General features: G+C 46.5%; 1 protein-coding gene across 4 annotated transcripts in view; it reads left to right on the top strand.

Moving 5' to 3' along the window:
* The window catches only part of ZFYVE28 (zinc finger FYVE-type containing 28), a 331,742-nt gene that overhangs the window by 278,094 nt on the left and 33,753 nt on the right, over window positions 1-19,895 (top strand). For 2 of the 4 annotated variants that reach the window (XM_073610911.1, XM_073610908.1), the window contains 2 exons: window positions 2,948-3,099; window positions 10,699-10,815. In XM_073610911.1, coding sequence (XP_073467012.1) covers window positions 2,948-3,099; window positions 10,699-10,815 — 269 coding nt within the window. Of the gene's footprint in view, window positions 1-2,944; window positions 3,100-10,698; window positions 10,816-19,895 lie in introns of all 4 variants that reach the window. The other 2 variants (XM_073610909.1, XM_073610907.1) reach the window with 1 other exon arrangement.

The raw sequence follows: 19,895 nt of genomic DNA, 5'->3' as shown, positions 1-19,895 counted from the left end.
TCTCTGCTGCAGGCTATGGGGTGTCCTGGTGTTCTGGTACTGCTACCGTTGCGGGGGGGGTGTCCCTTTGCAGTGGTCTCTTCTTTCCTTATGGAGTCTCAGGAGCATGTTTCCCCACCTGACCCCCTATCAGAGGCTGCAGGTCCCTCTGGTTCCCAGCCATCCGTTGACGCACTGACGGCGGCCCTGGAGTCCTTTGTGTCCCGGGTGGAGGTGGCTCTAGCAAGAAGCGTCCCCCGCCTTCCCCTGCTTCATCTGTCTCGTCAGATCCTGAATCTGATTCCAGACCCTGTGAGGTTTGCAGCCGCGCTTCTAGATTTTTTGGACAGTGAGAATGATTCCTCTGCCCCGGTGGCTGCCCACGAGAAGGCGCTGGTGGATGCACTGATAGCATCCGTGCGGGAAACTTTAAAAATGGTGGATGCAGCTGCGGCGTAGGTGCAGGTCCCTTTTGGCACTCACAAGCCGTCTCGTGCGGCAAAAGTGTTTCCTTATCTCTCCTTTTTTGACAAGTTTGTCTATAAGGAAGGGTACTTTTGCGGTCCCAAAGTGCTTCGCTGTGTGTTATCCTTTTGAGGAGAGTCTTCTCAAGAAGTGGACGACTCCACCAGTGGTGGATCCTCCGGTCTCTCGATTGAACAAAGCCACCATGATTCCGGTTGAAGACTCTCCGGCTTTTAAAGATCCAGCTGACAGGAAGGCAGAGTCTCTGAGCCGCACTGTGTTCACTATTGCGGGTTTGGCGTTTCAGCTGGTCCTGGCCATTGCCCTCGTGTCTCAAACGCTGACAGAGTGGGCAAATCTGTTGCGCCGTGACCTGGAGGGTGGTCAGTTTCATACTGCCTTCACTGAATTGGTGGACCAGCTGGTACAGGGGCTGCAGTTTGTCTGTCTCTTTGGACGCAGCTCCCTTGCTTTCTAAGCTAGCTGTCTGTTTCAATGGTAGTGCATCGGCGGGTATTGTGGCTGAAGTGTTGGACTGCGAAGCAGGCCTCTAAAAAAGCCCTAACTGATCTGGCTTTTCAAAGGGGATCATTTGTTTAGGGCCACTCTGGATGATATCATTAAGAGTACTTTTCTTCCACAGTCAAAAAAGGGGAAGGAGCCACGTCGCAAGCGTGGTCCTTCCTTCTCGGCACACAGAAAGTTTTTTCGTCCCTCAGGGTCCTGGTATGCCGACCTGGTGCGTCTGGTCGCAGAGGCCCCCTGGCGGCTGCCTCTCAGGGAGGATCTGCTATCCCAAGGGCCGATCTTCCACCCTGCTTTACCGTCGCTAGCTTTAACGGCCTGGCTGTTGAAAGCCAGGTGTTGAAGGATAGGGGCTTACCTGCGTCAGTGATTCAGACAATACTCAAAGCTAGGAAGTTTACTTACAGGAAGGTATATCATCGGACGTGGAAAGCGTACATTTCATGGTGTGAGTTAGTGGGGTTTCACCCACGTTCCTTTTTGGTGACTTGGATTTTGACTTTTCTTCAGAGGGGCGTTGAAAAGAATTTGGCCTTGAGTACCATCAAGGCCCAGGTGTCGGCTTTGGCAGTTTTCTTTCAACGCCCCCTGGTTTCGCATTCCCTGGTGCGTACCTTCATTCAGGGGGTGCGACATGTGGTTCCACCGGTGCGATCTCCCTTGCCACCGTGGGACTTGAATCTAGTGCTTTCGGTTCTACAGAAGCCTCCGTTTGAAAATATTTGAGAAATTCCCCTGCTCACTCTGTCACAGAAGGTGGCCTTCTTGGTGGCTATCACCTCTGCCTGCAGGGTGTCAGAATTGGCTGCGCTATCCTGTTGCACGCCCTTCCTGGTGATTCATAAGGACAAGGTGGTTCTTTGTCCTTGTCCTTCGTTCCTTCCAAAAGTTGTTTCTGATTTCCATTTAAGTGATGACATTGTGTTGCTTTCCCTATGTCCCAGGCCACAACATCCGAGGGAATTTGCCTTACACACCTTGGATGTGGTTCGGCGATCAGGGTGTATTTGGCGGCCACTGAGTCCTTTTGGAGGTCAGACTCCCTGTTCGTGATCGTGGATAGGCCAAAGAAGGGGCTGTCTGCTTCCTCAGCGACCATTTCTAGATGGATCAGACAGCCGGTGACTTAGGCCTATTCTGTCAGGGGTCGGGTTCCTCCCCTCCCGGTGAAGGCGCACTAAACTCGGGTGCTGAGTGCCTCCTGGCCCTTCCGTCATCGGGTGTCAGTGACGCAAGTGTGCAAGGTGGCCACCTGGTCGTTGGTGCACACTTTCACCAGATTTTACAAAGTGGATGTGCTGGCATCTGCGGATGCCTCTTTTGGCCGCAAGGTATGGCAGGCTGCGGTCTAAAGGGTTTTTCCCTTATGAAGGGGTTTTCTTGCTGTTCAGGTTGTGTTCCAGCTGTTCTTGTAGAGCTCCAGATTGTCTGGTTGGCCTGTTTTTCTGTTGGCTGCCCCGCCCCTCATGTTTGGCACTGCTTTGGGACATCCCTATGGTTCTGAATAAGGAAGCGCTCTGACTGTCAATGAACGAGAGAGAAAATAGGTTTTTTGACTTGCCATAAAATCTGTTTCTCTGAGTTCATTGACAGACACAGCACCCACCTCTATGGAGTTTTTAATGCTTCTGACACTGCTTGTGACAAAACTGAAGGCCTATAGCAGAGAGGGGGGTGTATATCACCTAGGACTGCCCATGGGCATAGCCAAGTCTTTTTTTCTGCCTAGTGTCCTACTCCTGTAGGAGGCGATATAACCCTATGGTTCTGAATAAAGAAGCACTGTATCTGTCGATGAACTCCGAGAAACGGATTTTACGGTAAGTCAAAAATCCTATTTTCTCTTTTCTCGCATATAGGAACACGGGTGACCTTTTCCGTATCATCCTTAATAACATGTTGCTACAAGTGTGGGTGCCTTTCACCGTTCATTTTTCTCCTTGTTCTTCTTTCTCTTACCTTTGTGTTCTCCCAGCAGCTTGATGACCAGCTCCTGTTCATCGGATGACATTGATCAGGAGGAAATACAGCTGGCCTTGCAGGCTGCGAAGATTGCATCCAGAGAAAAGATCAGATCCCGCTTCCACAGCAGTAATGACCTCATTCACCGGCTCTTTGTCTGCATCTCAGGTTTGTCTCCCTTCTATTCATCAGAGCTCTATACAGCAATTCTATCCTATCACTCATCTGATTAACACACATTCACATAGAATATGTTGGCGTCAATTCACTTACACGTTTTTCACACATTTGTTATTTTATATTATAATTAGATTCACATAAAAAAATGAATTATGCATTGGTGTGTAATCATTACATCCCACATGAGATGAATGTTTAAAGCTGAACTCCAGGTAGATATAAAACCAACACCAATTAATGCAGCTCTGTATTCCTTAAGAAAATTTACATTCTTTTTTAAAGCGGTTCTAAAGGCAGAAGGTTTTTTTTTTTTTTTTTTACCTTGATGCATTCTCTGATGTAAGGTAAAAAGCCTTCTGTGTGCAGCCCCCCCCCCCCCCCCCCGCCTCCCCTTATACTTACTCAAGCCCCATTTCGATCCAGCACTGTGCATGAGGGCAGCGGCTCTCCCTCCTCACAGGGCAAATTGGTAGCAGCGGGAGCCATTGGCTTCTGGTGCTGTCAATCAAAGTTTGTGATGCGCAGGGGGTAGGGTTGAGCCGCCCTGTCAGTCTGTTGATCCAGGCAGCGCAGGTCGGGGTTGTGAGAAGAGGAGGCGCCAAACGCGCCAGTGAGGAACCCTAGACAAGGAGGATCAGGACTGCCCTGTGCAAAACAATTGCATGGAGCAGGTAACCATAACATATTTATTATTTTAAAAAAAATGCCCTTTTACAATCACTTAAAATTCTGCCAATGTAAATACCCTACATTTGGCTTGGTATTGACATCTTTGAGGCCTCGTTCATACATTCGTTTGGATCGTCTTTGAGTTCCTGCGGGAAATATAGCAGGGTTTCCTGGGAACAGCTGCTTACTTCACATATGTGCAGCCACGGTTTTATGCCTGGGGTCCAGTGCGTTTCTGCTCACCGTTTCAGGTGTGATTCAGGTCCGAATTTTTGCCTGAATTTGCACCTGAACCAGAACCAAAAGGCACAGGATCCTTTTGCAGTCCGCTTTGCAGCTGCCCCGGACCTGTGTGAACCGGCTCCATTGAGAGCCGGTCACACTCGCCTGTCATGCGAATTGGATGCAGTGAAAACCCACATCCAATGCGCACATATGTGAACCCAGCCTTAAACATTGCTGTACTGAACCATACAACTGGTGATCCTAAAGAGTATCTGCTTGGGAGGAAAGGACACACACTGCAATCTCCTTGCTGCCTCTCACAAACAGCCCAGTCTGTACAGTAAAAAAGAAAAAGTCAGGATTTTTCTTTTTCTTGCCACCAATCAATAGCAAAATTACATTGAAGACTGATTGTGATTGGTGATGCAGGCAGCAGAGAGATGCGGTTACACAGCATAGGCTTCAGGAACAACCCTCTGTGTGTCAATATATAGAGACGTGTGCCTAATCTGCGGTGGTTAACCGAGAGGACCTTCTCATTGAAGCACAGCTGCTATGTTTGCTGGATGAACTTACTACTGCTTTTACATGTTGCCCGCATTACCCGCCCCTTGTGATGCATAATGCTTTGAATATTAGAAATCACTGAGGAGTTGTGTGACCTTTTATAAATGCACAGTACAGCTTTGAGCATTAATGTGCTCCATAAACTTCTAAGTGAATCCTAATTTCTGTACAGCAGATTTCACATTAAGCAAAATATTTATATATATAAATATACATACACACACACAGTATCTCACAAAAGTGAATACACCCCTCACCTTTTTGTAAATATTTTATGATATCTTTTCATGTGACAACACTGAAGAAATGACATTTTGCTACAATGTCAAGTAGTGAGTATACAGCTTGTATAAGGCCTCTTTCACCCTGACAATCCGTTCAGGTCTGCCTGTCAGTTTTTCAGGCGGACCTGAACGGACCCTCCATAGATCTCTATGGAGCGTCGGATGTCAGCGGTGACATGTCCGCTGACATCCGACCTGCTCCGATCCGAAAGTGTAACGGAGGAAAAACCTACTTTCTTTTCTCGGACATCACGGGACACAGAGCCACAGTAATTACTGATGGGTTATAGGGTATCACTAGGTATTGGACACTGGTCACACCCTAATCAGGAAGTTCAACCCCCTATATAACCCCTCCCCTTCCAGGGATACCTCAGTTTTTACACCAGTGTCTTAGGTGTTGGACGTGCAAAGATGTCCTGTGCTGAAGCTCCAAAAGGAATATTCTAAGATCCTATACTGGGGCAAGCCAGGCGACCGGATCCATTCAAAGTGTCTTTTCATGGCCGAATTGGATGGTACCCGGGCCTCGTGTCCGAAGAAACGAGGTTTTACCTGTAACGCTTCTCTTTTTAGAGAGCTGGACCCGCGGATCAGAAAATGGCTTTAAACTTCCTAATTTCTGGCGAGGTGCTTTACAGGCCCAGAACTGAAGGATCCCCCTACTGATGGGGGCCCCAGTCTCTGACGGTTTTTCACAAACGGAGCCCACCGTGAGAGGCGAAGGCTGGGTCTGTGTAAACTGAACCCTGCGGCCTGGATAAGGTAAGAGGAGATTCCACAGAATTTTAATTCTAGTGGCTTTTCTCCTTTAAGGTGAATGCATGCTGTGCCTATTGTGACCACCGGGGGCGGCCAAGAGCACAAACCTTCTCATGTTTGATCTGTCTCAGCGTCCGCTGCACTGGCTCTTCCTCCAGCTCCAAAGGTAGATGGTGGGGGGTTTTCTCTGCTGGGATGGTCCCCCCAGGCTAGGGAAAGGCTCAGGTATGCTGTAAGGCGGGTGAGACCGCACTGTCACAGCCGCTACCGCCACCGAAGCCGCATTGCGATGCAGGGCCCATCACTGCCGGCCTCCTCCTTATTCCCCCAACCCCAGCCTCCCTTCAGGATTGTCAGAAAGGGTCGGCTCGCGCGGGAAGCGCTCGTTTTTCAAAAACGAGGGGGGGGAAGGGGGGGGTGGGGCGTCAGCACAGCGTCAGCGTGCCCAGACGCCCACAGTGCCAGAAAGCATGGCTATTTAAAGCACACTGTACAGGTGCTCTGAGCTTTGGAGAGACACAGAGCTGACAGTCACATGTAAGGTGGGACACAGGCATTCCCCTAGGCTGCATTCACTAAAGAACACCAGATTGGGCATTTGGTAGCAAGGCTTTTAGCCAGACTACATCGCTCAGCAGTCAGTGTTCGTTTTTGATACCTCACACCTTGTTGCTTTGCACTATGGGTAGAAGAGGTTCAAGCACCCCAAGAACCAGAGGCACTAGGGGGTCTCGTTCAGGTTCTGAGGCCCCCCTGTCTGCTACACCATCCCCTCCTGAGGGACCAGGGGCAGCTGGACAGGGAGAGCCATTGGGGTTAGGGGCTACATCTGCTACCGGCACTTCAGCCCCTGTGTATATTACACAAGAAGTTTTTTCCTCAACCATTTCTGGATTAGAGAAAAAACTAATGGCCGCGATTACATCTTCACTCAGTGAAAGAAAACAGCCTTCCTCTGCTCCCCAAGACCCTCAGTCAGAGGAGCTCTGGGATAAAGGAGATGAATCCCTTTCAGAGGATCGGGATGGGACAGATGATTCCTCTTCGGAGGATTCAGGTGGAGAGCGACCCTCTGCGACTTCCCAAGAGGAGAAAGTCTTAGTGCAGATCCTCACTGGTTTGGTCCGTTCCACATTTAAGTTGCCCATACCTGAAACTACTACAGAAACCTCTTCTGCTTTGGGGTCACTGAAACCTTTCCAAGCAGCACATGCTTTTCCTGTTCATAATTTACTTGAAAAGCTGCTTTATTCTGAGTGGGATCACCCAGATAAGCGATTTCTTCCGCCGAGAAAGTTTTCTACACTTTATCCTATGGAAGAAAAGTTTATTAAGAGGTGGGGAATACCGGCCATTGATGCGGCCATTTCCTCTGTAAATAGTAATCTGACTTGTCCTGTAGACAACGCTCAGATGCTCAAAGATCCTGTGGATAAAAAGATGGACTTCTTATTGAAAGATATGTTCTCTTTAGCAGGATCAGTGGCCCAACCTGCAGTAGCAGCGATTGGAGTCTGTCAATACTTAAGAGACCATGTTAAACAGGTCATCAAAGTATTACCTGAACAGCAGGCCCAGGGGTTTGCTAACCTTCCTGCAGCTTTATGTTATGCTGTTGACGCCATTAGAGATTCTATCGTGCAAACCTCTCGCCTCTTGCTTGGGTTGGTGCATATACGTAGAATCTTATGGTTGAAAAACTGGTCAGCCGAAGCACCATGTAAGAAGCTTCTAGCTGGGTTTCCCTTCCGTGGGGAAAGGTTGTTTGGAGAGGACTTGGATAATTATATCAAGACGATCTCCTGTGGGAAAAGCACTCTCTTACCTGATAAGAAGAAGAGTAAGCGTCCCTCTTTTAAACGGACTCTTTCCCCAGCGCCAGGGGCATCAGCCTCCAGGCAGTCACGACGGTCTCCTCCGTCTGGGGCAAGAAACAAGAGTCAACCCCAGGGACACAAGAAATCCTGGGGGAAAAGGTCTTCTAAGCAAGACACTAAGACCTCTTCATGAAGGGGCGCCCCGCTCGCTCGAGTGGGGGGAAAGACTGCTGCAGCTCTCAGGGCCCTGGCAGAAGGACTTCCAGGACAGATGGGTGATCTCCACGGTAACCTTAGGGTACAGACTGGAGTTCCAAGAATGTCCCTCTCCTCGTTTCCTCAGATCAGCTGTTCCCAGAAAGCCAGAAGAGAAGCAGTCGCTCCTTCTAGCGATAAAGCGACTTTTGTCGCAAGAGGTCATTGTGGTGGTTCCCACAAAGGATCAAAGATTGAGACTCTGTTCCAATCTTTCTATGGTCCGAAAACCAAATGGGGACGACAGACCCATTTTGGATTTGAGAGATCTGAAACGATTCCCAAGGATGCAGTCCTTTCGTTTGGAATCAATTCAGACAGTAATCTCCGTCCTGCAGGGAGGAGAATTTCTGATATCAATAGGCATCAGAGATGCAGGCCTATATGTGCCCAGTTTTCCTGCTTAACTGAAGTGTCTGCAGGCAAAGATCACTGCTCTAAGGGAGCTGATTCTGACAGTCAGGGCCAAGAAGGGTCTTTCTGTCCGCCTTTATATGAGGCTGCAGGGGAAGATGGTGGCTTCATTCGAAGCAGTTCCCTATGCCCAGTTCCAAGCAGAACTGTTGCAACACAGTATTCTGTTGACCTGGAACAGGAAGGTGCAGGCATTAAACTTTCCAATGCACCTATCGCATGCCATGCGTTAGAGCCTCAGTTGATGGCTCATACCCGAAAACCTACAGAAGGGGAAATCCTTCCTACCGGTTGCCTGGGATCCTCTTGCAGGCAGGACGGATGCGTTGGTGATTCCGTGGCATCGGTTCTCACCGATTTATGCATTCCCTCCCATTCTGCTACTGCCACGGCTCCTTCGCAGACTCAGGCAAGAAGGGAAGTCGGCACTTCTGGTGGCCCCCGTTTGGTCCAGAAGAACCTGATAAGCAGAAATAGCAGGGATGATGGTGGGTTCCCGGTGGACCCTACCGATACACCCAGACCTGTTAGCTCAAGGTCCGGTGTTCCAGCCTGCCTTACAAATGCTAGATTTGACGGGTGGGCTATTGAATCCCACGTTCTGAAAAATCGTGGGCTTTCAGGTCCTGTCATATCTACCTTGATCAATGCAAGGAAGCCAGCTTCCAGAATGATTTATCATAGAGTCTTATGTATCCTGGTGTGAATCCAGGGGTTGGCATCCCAGGAAATATGTCATAGGTAGAATTCTGAATTTTCTACAATTAGGATTAGAGATGAAGCTGGCCTTGAGTACCATCAAGGGCCAGGTGTCGGCCTTATCAGTGTTGTTTCAACGGCCGCTTGCTTCGCATTCTCTGATCCGAAACTTTATGCAGGGGGTGATGCGTCTTAATCCTCCGGTTAAGGCGCCCCTACACCCCTGGGACTTGAACTTGGTTCTATCGGTGTTACAAAAACAACCTTTTGAACCAATACGTCAGATTCCTTTGGTCTTACTGACGAGAAAACTAATTTTCCTTGTAGCTATCTCTTCTGCTAGAAGAGTATCAGAAATAGCAGCTCTTTCCTGTAAAGAGCCTTACTTGATTATACACAAGTATAGAGTGGTATTGCGCCCTCATCCTAGTTTTTTACCGAAGGTGGTTTCAGATTTTCATCTAAACCAAGACATTGTGCTACCTTCCTTTTTTCCAGAACCTTGTTCTTCGGAAGAAAGGTCATTACATTCTTTGGATGTAGTAAGAGCAGTCAAGACCTATCTGGAGGCAACTGCTCAGATTCGCAAGACGGATGTCTTGTTCGTGCTGCCGGAGGGTCCCAATAGAGGACAGGCAGCGTCAAAAGCGGCCATTTCTAAATGGATTCGACAGTTGATTATTCAAGCTTACGGTTTGAAACGGAAGGTTCCCCCGTTTCAGATCAAGGCACATTCCACAAGGGCTATTGGTGCTTCTTGGGAAGTGCATCACCGGTCCTCTATGGCTCAGATCTGCAAGGCCACAACCTGGTCTTCAGTTCATACATTCACCAGATTCTATCAGGTGGATGTGAGAAGGCATGAGGATATCGCCTTTGGGCGTAGTGTGCTGCAGACAGCGGTACAAGGTCCTCAGGTCTGATAGCACCCTACTTGGTTGTGATTTCCCCCCCCCCCTCAGTTGGCATTGCTTTGGGACATCCCATCAGTAATTACTGTGGCTCTGTGTCCCGTGATGTCCGAGAAAAGAAGATAGGATTTTTTATTACAGCTTACCTGTAAAATCCTTTTCTTTCGACGGACATCACGGGACACAGAGGTCCCGCTCCTCTTCTAATACACCTATACTGCTTTGCTACAAAACTGAGGTATCCCTGGAAGGGGAGGGGTTATATAGGGGGTTGAACTTCCTGATTAGGGTGTGACCAGTGTCCAATACCTAGTGATACCCTATAACCCATCAGTAATTACTGTGGCTCTGTGTCCCGTGATGTCCGTCGAAAGAAAAGGATTTTACAGTTAAGCTGTAATAAAAAATCCTATTTTTCCATCCGTTATCGGATCGGGTGACGATGGACTCTACGGTCCGTCATCATCCGATCCCGTGCAGCGATGGACCTGTCATCTTCCTGCTCAGCGGGGATCGGCGGAGCGATTCCCGCTGAGCAAGCGGATGTTTACGGGGCGGATCATCATGGATCCGTCCCGTGTGAAAGAGCCCTAACAGTGTAAATTTGCTGTCCCCTCAAAATAACTCAACACACAGCCATTAATGTCTAAACCGCTGGAAAATATTTACAAAAATGCGAGATACTGTGTGTGTGTGTGTATCTATATATATATATATAATTTGTATTTTTTTTATTATACTACTGTAGAGCCAGACAGCAATGACTTACTTATGTTAGGTCAAAAAGTGTCATTTTGTGCTCTGAGTAACCACTAATAAAACCCATGTATGGTCAATGTTTCTTGCTCGTTTGGGAGGCTGAAAAGGAGAATGTTGTTGCTATGAGCAGCAAAAATGGTTTCACCTCCAGACACTTCTGCATGATGCCCAGTACTGTTCCCTGACCACAAAGGAGATGATGTTTGTGCTCATTGTCATCCTCAGGTGTTGCTGATCAGTTGCAGACAAACTATGCAAGTGACCTAAGGAGTATCCTAAAGACTTTGTTTGAAGTCATGGCCACCAAACAGGAGATAGATGACAAAGGGAAACAGAAAAAAGGTAACTTTTTTTTAAATTCTTCTAAATGCATAGACTTTGATTGGAACTGTATACTGTATAAGGCCTCATATGTCTGATAATGTATTAAAGGGGCTGTAAAGATTCGTGTTTTTTTTTTTTTTTAATAACAAACATGTTATACTTACATCCTCTGTGCAGTTGGTTTTGCAAAGAGTGGTCCCTATTCTCCTCTTCTGGGGTCCCCTGGCGGCGCTCCTGGCTCCTCCTCTTCTTGAGTGCCCCCACGGAGAGCCGCATTTCATGAGGGCACCCATGTGGGTGTGCTCCTGAGTCCTGCTGCTACATCCATTGACACAGACAGCAGGACTAGGCCCCGCCCCGTCTCCCGTGTCACTGGATTTGATTGACAGCAGCGGGAGCCAATGGCTCCCGCTGCTATCAGTCTATCCAATGAGGACCCGAGACAGCGGCTGAAGCTGCTGTGCTCGTCCCTGTCACTGGAACGATCAGGTTCAGGTAAGTATAAGGGGGGATCTGGGGGGCTGCTGCACTATAGAAGGTTCTTCACCTTAATGCATAGAATGCATTACTTGAGGGGTTGTTTCCGCCTCTGGGTCTAGGGAGCGCCGACGGCGACCCGCTTCCGATTTGATTGGACACAGCGGGAGCCAATCATCTTGTCTGATGGCCGCCGGGACCCACCGATCGCTCGGAGTAAAGGCAGAACAGCAGTCTGCCTATGTAAACAAGGCAAACCGCTATTTTGTCACAGAGGGAGAAAGATCTTGTGTTCCTGCTAATCAGGAACACAGATGTCTCTCTTCCTCTAGTGCATCCATCCCCCACACAGTTTGGAATCACTCCCTAGGAGCGCACTTAACCCTTGGATCACCCCTGGTGTTAACCCCTTTCCTGCCAGTGTCATTTTTTTTAGCACTGATCACTATATTAGTGTAACTGATTCCCAAAAAGTGTGAGCTAGGTGTCCAATTTGTCCGCCGCAAGGTTGCAGTCCCGCTAAAAATCGCTGATCCCTGCCATTACTATGGAAAAAATAAAAAAATTGAAATGCATAAATAAATGTATCCCATAGTTTGTAGACGCGATAACTTTTGCGCGAACCAATCAATATACGCTTATTGGGATTTTGGGTTTTTTTTACCAAAAATGTGTAGAAGAATACATACTGGCCTAAATTGATAAAGAAATTTTGATTTTTTTTTTTTTTTAAATTATTGGATTTGTTTTATAGCAGAAAGTAAAAAAACGTTTATTTTTTTTCAAAATTGATGGTCTTTTTTTGTTGCACAAAAAATAAAAACCGCAGAAGTGATCAAATACCATCAAAAGAAAGTTCTATTTGTGGGAAAAAAGGATATCAATATTTTTTGGGTACAGCATTGCACGACCACACAATCGTCAGTTAAGCAATGCAGTGCCATTAGTTAAAGCAACGCAGTGCCGTAAAAAAATGGCCTAGTCATTAGGGGTGTAAAATATTCCGGGACTGAATTGGTTAAACAAAAATCATACGATCTGGTATCGTACGAGAAATTTTTTAGTGTTTGTCCCTTTGGATAATATCGGATGAACTGGTGTGATTGGCTCTCAAAAGTGGTATTTTTCGTTCGATTTTCTGATAGTGTGTATAGACCTTAAGGCCCCTTTCACACTAATGTGGTGCTGTTTGCCCACTGGGCATTTTACCCATGTGTTGGGTGCAGGTTAGCAACGCTTTCCCATAGAGTTCTCTTATGTTCTGCTGTTTTAGTGCGCTTTCTGAAAGCGCATAAAAAATGCAGGAGATAATAGAAGTCAATGGGAGAATGCAGCTGACCTCCAACCAAGCCCACGGGTGCACTGCGCATGCGGTGTGGGCAAACCACACTGTATCAATGAGAAAGGGGCCTTAGGCTGGGTTCTCAGGTGCAATGCGGGAACCCTGCGAATCCAGTGCGGGTTCCCTCATCGCATCTGAATCGCACAGTGGTTCACACTGTGATGTAAACTTAATGACACCCCCAGATTACAGTGCGAACTGTGAACTGGTGCATAAATCGGATCGCATAGGTGTGAACTCCCATGTGATCCAATTCCAGTGTGGACCAAAAAAGGGTCCTACACAATTTTGGTGCGAATGCAATTTCAGCCATACAGTTTATATGGCTGAAATGGCATCCCACAGACAACGCAAATGATCTGCACAGCAATGCGGTGCGAATCACATGCAAGGTCTGGCATCGCATTAGTGTGAACCTAGACTTCGTCTATCAAGTAGCTGCCAATACAAAGAAGTGCAGATTATTTTGCAAACAGGATAAACCAGGGAGGTATCTATAGAAAGTAAGCATCTCCGCTCAACCATGACCTGACCAGGGGTTGGAAGAAACGGTGACCAGGCTTCAGTGACTTCACACTTATATGAAGTTCATGAATAGGATCAAGCTGGCAACTCGTGGCATCCAAATATGAAGGACTTTATTTACCACGTGGTCAGCAGCAGTACAAAGACACTAATGCATTTTGGCCATCAGGCACTACCATGACTAAGGCTTGATGGCCGAAACGCTTTACAGTTTTTGTACTGCTTTTGACCACACAGCCAATAAAGTCCTTCATGTTTGGATGCCACGAGTTGCCAGCTTTATCTTACTCAAAAACCATTGAGTTATAGTCTAAGGAAAGTTCATAATTCCTTGTAACCATCTCCCTCTTTTCATCAAGATGTCGCCCCTTCTGTGACGTTGCATACAGCTGTACAGAGGGCTCTGTATGTAGATAGGGTTAAAATGGAAGTCTGGTCAAAACCTAACCAAGCTTAAACCTGCTCCTACCCAGCTGTCTCTTCTCTCCCCTGAAGCCACCACTGGGAGCTAGTCACGTGACTGGACTGGAGCACCATGGGCATAATTACAGGGGTTGCAATTGCAACCCTGTCCCATGCTCCAGGATAGGAGTGGTGTCAGGGCGGCATATAGAGGAACCGATACCCTCTATTTTCCTTCTGCAGGAGGAAAAGGGAGGGGATCAGTTCCTCTTTATGCCGCCCCTCCTATCCAGCTTCCTCTTCTTTCTGCTGCCCCTGGGCCCCTGTGTGCTCCCCTGACCAACACCACCCAACCACTCAGCAACTGGGGGGAGGGGGGAAGCCGGCAGAGCTTTTTCACGATGGAGAGTGGGGAAGGGGCCGGTAAATATGTAATTTACTGGCTCCTTCCTTTTCTAAATAGTGTGTTTACACCCCATTCACACTTGTACGACTTGTAAATCAAAGTCGTACCCAATGATAACCATTCATATATGTGTGACTTAAAGTAGTTTATGCACTAATTTGGTCCAACTTTCATGCAACTTGAGGGTCATAGACTTCAATATTAACCCTCAAAAGCTGCATGAAAGTCATACCTGAATGTTTAATCTGCAACCTGCAACCTTAGGCCCCTTTCACACTACTGGGACTTCAAAGTCGCGTGATTTTGCCACGATTTCGCGGCCGCAATTTTAGTGTGATTTCAGGGAATGCCTGTGTAAACTTGTCTATGGACCTCAACACGCATCAAAGTCGGACCAAAGTAGTACAGGGACGTCTGTGAGATTTGAAGTTGCACAGATATGAATGGTACTAATTGGAAATCATGGGGTACGAGTTGTCATGCGACTCTGCAGTCCCAAGTCGCAGGATAAGTCGCACAAGTGTGAAAGGGGCCTTACTGTGCTTTACGGTGTTTACTATGCTTCAGTTTGAATGAACTGGAAGCTTTGTACAGAGCTATTCCTGTCCATTCATTCTGTGCACTGGAGGCTGTAAAGATGAAGATTGAGGGCTGTGTCCTCAATCCCCTTTCTCTGTCTCAAAGGTGATACATCAGAGGTCTGTTTACACCCCTGGTATTTCGCCAAAGCCCCCCCATCGGGGCTCCTAAATTTTTTTTTAAAAATTACATTGTAAAAAAATTAATTAATAAAATGAAATGGTAAAAAATAATAATGAAAAACTACTGACACTAGTGGGGTCGCATAGGTCTCACTTGCAACCGGACCCTGTCATTCTGCCACCGGGCTTGGAGGGAAGAGCTCTAGCCTGGGGTCAGGGGCCCTTCATTGTTTCTTGCAGCAGGGCCTTGAAGCTTTTAGTTACGCCTCTGCGGGGCACCCTTCGATTAGGTAAGTATTTACATCTTTCCTTTACAGGGTAGTTAGAATGGGAGTGGGAGAAGGTTGATTCTGACTTTTCTTCCACTTCCAAAAAGTGCATTGACTTAAACTTTGAGAATGTAGACCAAAGTAGGGCATATAACAGAAAAACATTAAAGACTTTGAGGAGGTAGTGATTCCTGAATCGAGTAACACATAAGAAAAAAGCACTAGAGAAGTCGTGGAGACGGGAGGGAGAAGGCAGAGCACACTGATATTTGGAGACTCGAGCATGTGCTAAAATGAAGGCATTGGGCTCATTTCACAAAGCTATAGCACAAGGTAAAGAAACATTATTTTAGCCATGTGACTGTAATTGTCAAATCTCATTGAACTTAGCTGAAAAATATAATAACTTTTTAAAATGGAAGGATCCTTATCTAGGTGTGTTTGGATTTGTGAATTGCAACCAGCTGACAATGGGAGCCAACACAAGTATTGCGATAGGAATTGTGCTAAGTGGTTTCAGAAGATCTTCATTTTTAAAATAACCTGCTCTTCTCCTAGAAAAGAGTCCTTCTAGAAATGGTAATAGATTTCAAGTAAACTTAAAATATATTAAATTGTGCTGCAATGGGTTCTCATATACAGTAAAACCTTGGATTGCAAACATAATTCGTTCTGGAAACATGCTTGTAATCCAAAGCACTTGTATATCAAAGCAAATTTCCCCATAAGAAATAATGGAAACTCAGATGATTCGTTCCACAACCATTTATTCATAAGTCCTTCAGTTTATAGTCCATATAAAAATATTATAGCAATGTGATAGGTTGTGTAACCATAAAATGTCCATTCACAAATTGCGGCCTCCACAAGGGGATTAGAAGCAAAATCCAGAAGGAGCTAGAGTGTAAAAGAGAAGAGAGGCGCCTCTAAGTGTAGCAATATGGTTACATTTAATGAAGGTACAACATTTAGAAACTCACATGGTTGATGATTAAAAGAGGCACTTCTAAGTATGCAGGCATCCGGGGTAAAGCTGTCCACATAGACCATCCCCTGCACCACCGGCTCTCACCAATGTCAGTCTGCAATCGTGATCAGGAAGACTACCGCAGTAGTACTGAAAGCGAGGCTTGAAACGCTCGTGGAGCACAGAGTGGATGGGATGACGTTTATGGCTGTGCAGAGGATGGTCTATGTGGACAGCTTTACCCTGGATGCCTGCATACTTAGATGTACCTCATCAACCGTGTGAGTTGCTAAATGTTGTACCTTCATTAAATTTAACCATATTGCTACACTTAGAGGCACCTTTCATCTCTTTTATACCCAGTTGTGACATGATGCTACTTGTATATCAAGATATCGCTTGTATATCTAGTCAAAACTTGTCAAAAAATTTAGCTTGTCTTACAAAACGCTCTCAAACCAAGTTGCTCTCAAACCAAAGTTTTACTGTATTAACATTTCTATTGACAAATCCACTAAAACACACTGCCCTCTTGTGGCAATAGTTTAGAAAGCAAGCACCTGCTATCAAGAACCAGTAAAATGTAAATGACTCAGTTTGCAGGGGTTTTCCCCCCAAATAAGTTGCTACACTTTTTAAAACAGGGATTATATGTATTTTTTAGTATAGGTTTGAATTTTAAAGTTTTTATTTTTTTTCGTGAAAAGGAATTTAAAATACCAGGGTAAAATGTTAAAAATATGCCATATATCTCTGCAATCATTTCACATTCCCTGTGTTCCTTCCCATTAAAAATGTTGCATGTACAGAAAAATTCCTGATCTGATCTGTGATCCAGGAGGAATGTCATTTTGTGATTTTGTTTTTCACAACTCTACATTTAGGTCTCATTTTCAAAAGTAAAGGTGAAGCAGCGCTGATCCTCAACTAAGTGATACAAATACAAATGTGAATGCTGTCAAACTAAGAAAATAACCAAAAACACATCTAATCTTAAATAAATCCCCAAATTCTTGCATATGTACATCTATAAAGTGCTCAAAAATATTGCAATGTGCCATAATCTATAACGATTGCAAAATAACAAAGACCTTCTCGTTGGTGATCCCAAAAACTAAATATCTGCCAAAAAAAATCTATATAAATATATATGGAAAAATATGCTCAAACAAATACACATAAATAAAGTTCATAAATGTAACAAAATATAAATAACTGAAAGTGACATTCAGTGATATCTTGTATGTAGATCAACTGTGAACACCCAATGTGATCCTCCACCAGTCGTACCAAACTGACTGAAGTGGTTGGTAAAATTATAAACCAGCAGCTGCGCCTTTGTGCAATCAATGCTAGGATCCAGAGAGCCGTTTTAGCAACACATAAACTCCTCTTCAAAACTCAAGCCACGATCCCCACACGTATAGGAGAGGAGGAAGGAAGCTCCAATAGTGTGATATTGTTTTTTTAAAGTTTTATTTAAAAACATATACAATCATTGAACTCACATTTAAAGGTGTCAGACCTGACACTAGGGATTGCCAGCATATATGTGTTTCTAATCACCTCCGCGAGTGTGAGCCTGGATAGCGTATTGACGTCAGAGTCCTTGCCCCGCTCTACGCGTTTCGTCATACAACGTCTTACCTGCTGCTCCAGGAAGACCTCGTATGATGAAACACGTAGAATGAGTCCATTCACTTCACTGGGCATATGTAAGGGTTTACAGCCACTTTAAATTGAATTTAAATTCAATTTAAAGTGGTTCTAAAGGCCCAAGTTTTTTACCTTCAAGGTAAAAAGAAATTCCGTGTTCAACAGCACCCCTCTCCCTCCCCCTAATACTTACCTGAGCCCCATCTCCATTCAGCGATGTGCATGAGAGCCTCAGCTATCTGGGGACTCTCACTCCTCATTGACTGAGGCCAATGGCTTCCACTGTTGTCAATCACAGCCAGTGAGCCAATCAGGAAATGGAGGGGGCGGGGCCAAGCCACAGCTCTGTGTGTGAATGGACACGCAGAGCCGTGGCCTGGAAGCGAGCCTGCTTGGTTGCCCCCAGAGCAAGCCGGTTGCTGTGGGGGAACTTGGGAAGAGGAAGGGACCAGGAGCATTGGTGGGGGACCCGAGAAAAGGAGGGTATGGGCTGCTCTATACAAAACCACTGCACAGAGCTGGTAAATATAACATGTTTTTTATTTTTAAGAAATAAACATGATTTTAATATCACTTTAGAGCCTTTTTTTTAGTTCTGGACAAAGTTTGGTGGGGTTGGAGCCCATTCATGTTTTTAAATGATGTCATATTAACCACTGGGTGATATTCACACTCTCCATTTGTTGTGGAGACCACTGTCATTGGGTCTAAAGGTGAGGGAAAATATAATATATTTAGTTGTCACTGTAACAGAGAACAGGAAAATTATCCAAAGCAAACAGTTGTACCCAAGACACCTTTCTGGGAGTGGATTTACTTTACTTTTGGAGATCACTGATTTCACTTTCATTGTGTATCAAGAAAGTAAAGGAATGTTTCCCAAGCGAACACCAACAGCACCATAAAGCTGAACTCTATATACAGGTTTAAAAAAAATGACCCCCTGCCCTCCGTGCAGTAGGGCTTTGATGCTGGTTTAGTCTAGGAGGCATGGCGTAAGCAGAATGACATACCTTAGTCCTCATCACACTAACAGGCTACCTCCCTATCACACCATCCATCCACAAAGCCATTCCTCTCACTGACTTCATCGTGCGCAACACAGAACCCAGTGGGTCCGACTTTGTACATGAGGACCTATTCTAGGTCTGAAACAGGTATGGAGGAGAGTGCAAGCTGCCAGTGAGCAAGAATGAGGTAATTATTCCTCTCTAATTTTCTCTGTAGACAGAATGAGCATGAGATGCTTACAGGGAGAGCCACCAATGGTGGATTGCTATTAGCTGAATGGAGTTCAGCTGTTCCAGAAGACTTCCACAATTAGACCAAAAAGTTGTTGATTTCTCAAAGTGTCCCAAAGAACTGTAGATTGTCCAAAGCAAGTAGCCGGCATCATTTGCATCCCAGTTTTGAAATGTAATGCCGCGTACACACGAGCGGACTTTCTATCCTACTTGGTCCGGCACACTTTCCGACGGACTTTGTCCGCCAGGTGCGCCGGACTTTAAAACGGACGGACTTGCCCACACACGCCGGGACTTTCCGGCGGGCTAAGTCCGCCCGTCTTTCCGACGGACTTTCGCCGGAGTTCCGGCGGACTTTCAGAATGAACGGACTTGCCCACACACGGACAAGTCCGTTCATTTTGAACGTGACTCAGGTGCGACGGGACTAGAAAAGGATGTCAGTCTTGCCGCTTTTATCGGCGAGATTGACACCTTACTAGCCCCGTCGCGGGGCATACCAGGCCCTTAGGTCTGGTATGGATTATAAAGGGGAACCCCGCTACGCCGAAAAAACGGCGTGGGGTCCCCCTAAAATCCATACCAGACCCCGATCCGAGCACGCAGCCTGGCCGGTCAGGAAAGGGGGTGGGGACGAGCGAGCGCCCCCCCCCCTCCTGAACCGTACCAGGCCGCATGCCCTCAACATGGGGGTGGGTGCTTTGGGGGAGGGGGGCGCCCTGCGCCCCCCCCCCAAAGCACCTTGTCCCCATGTTGATGAGGACAAGGGCCTCTTCCCGACAACCCTGGCCGTTGGTTGTCGGGGTCTGCGGGCGGGGGCTTATCGGAATCTGGGAGCCCCCTTTAATAAGGGGGCCCCCAGATCCCGGCCCCCCACCCTATGTAAATGAGTATGGGGTACATGGTACCCCTACCCATTTACCTAGGAAAAAAGTGTAAGTAATAAAACACACTACACAGGTTTTTAAAATATTTTATTAAACAGCTCGGGGGGGGGGGGATCTTCCTCCGGCTTCGGGGGTCTTCTTCCGGCTTCGGGGGTCCCTCCGCTTCATCTTCTCCCGGCGTCCGGTTGGTTCTTCTCCCGGTGTTCCAGTTCTTCGGCCGGC

This window comes from Aquarana catesbeiana, linkage group LG01 (genome assembly GCF_042186555.1).
Source record: "Aquarana catesbeiana isolate 2022-GZ linkage group LG01, ASM4218655v1, whole genome shotgun sequence".
NCBI lineage: Eukaryota > Metazoa > Chordata > Amphibia > Anura > Ranidae > Aquarana > Aquarana catesbeiana.
Note: the sequence above shows the minus strand (reverse complement) of the source record. Positions and strands in the feature narration are given on the sequence as shown.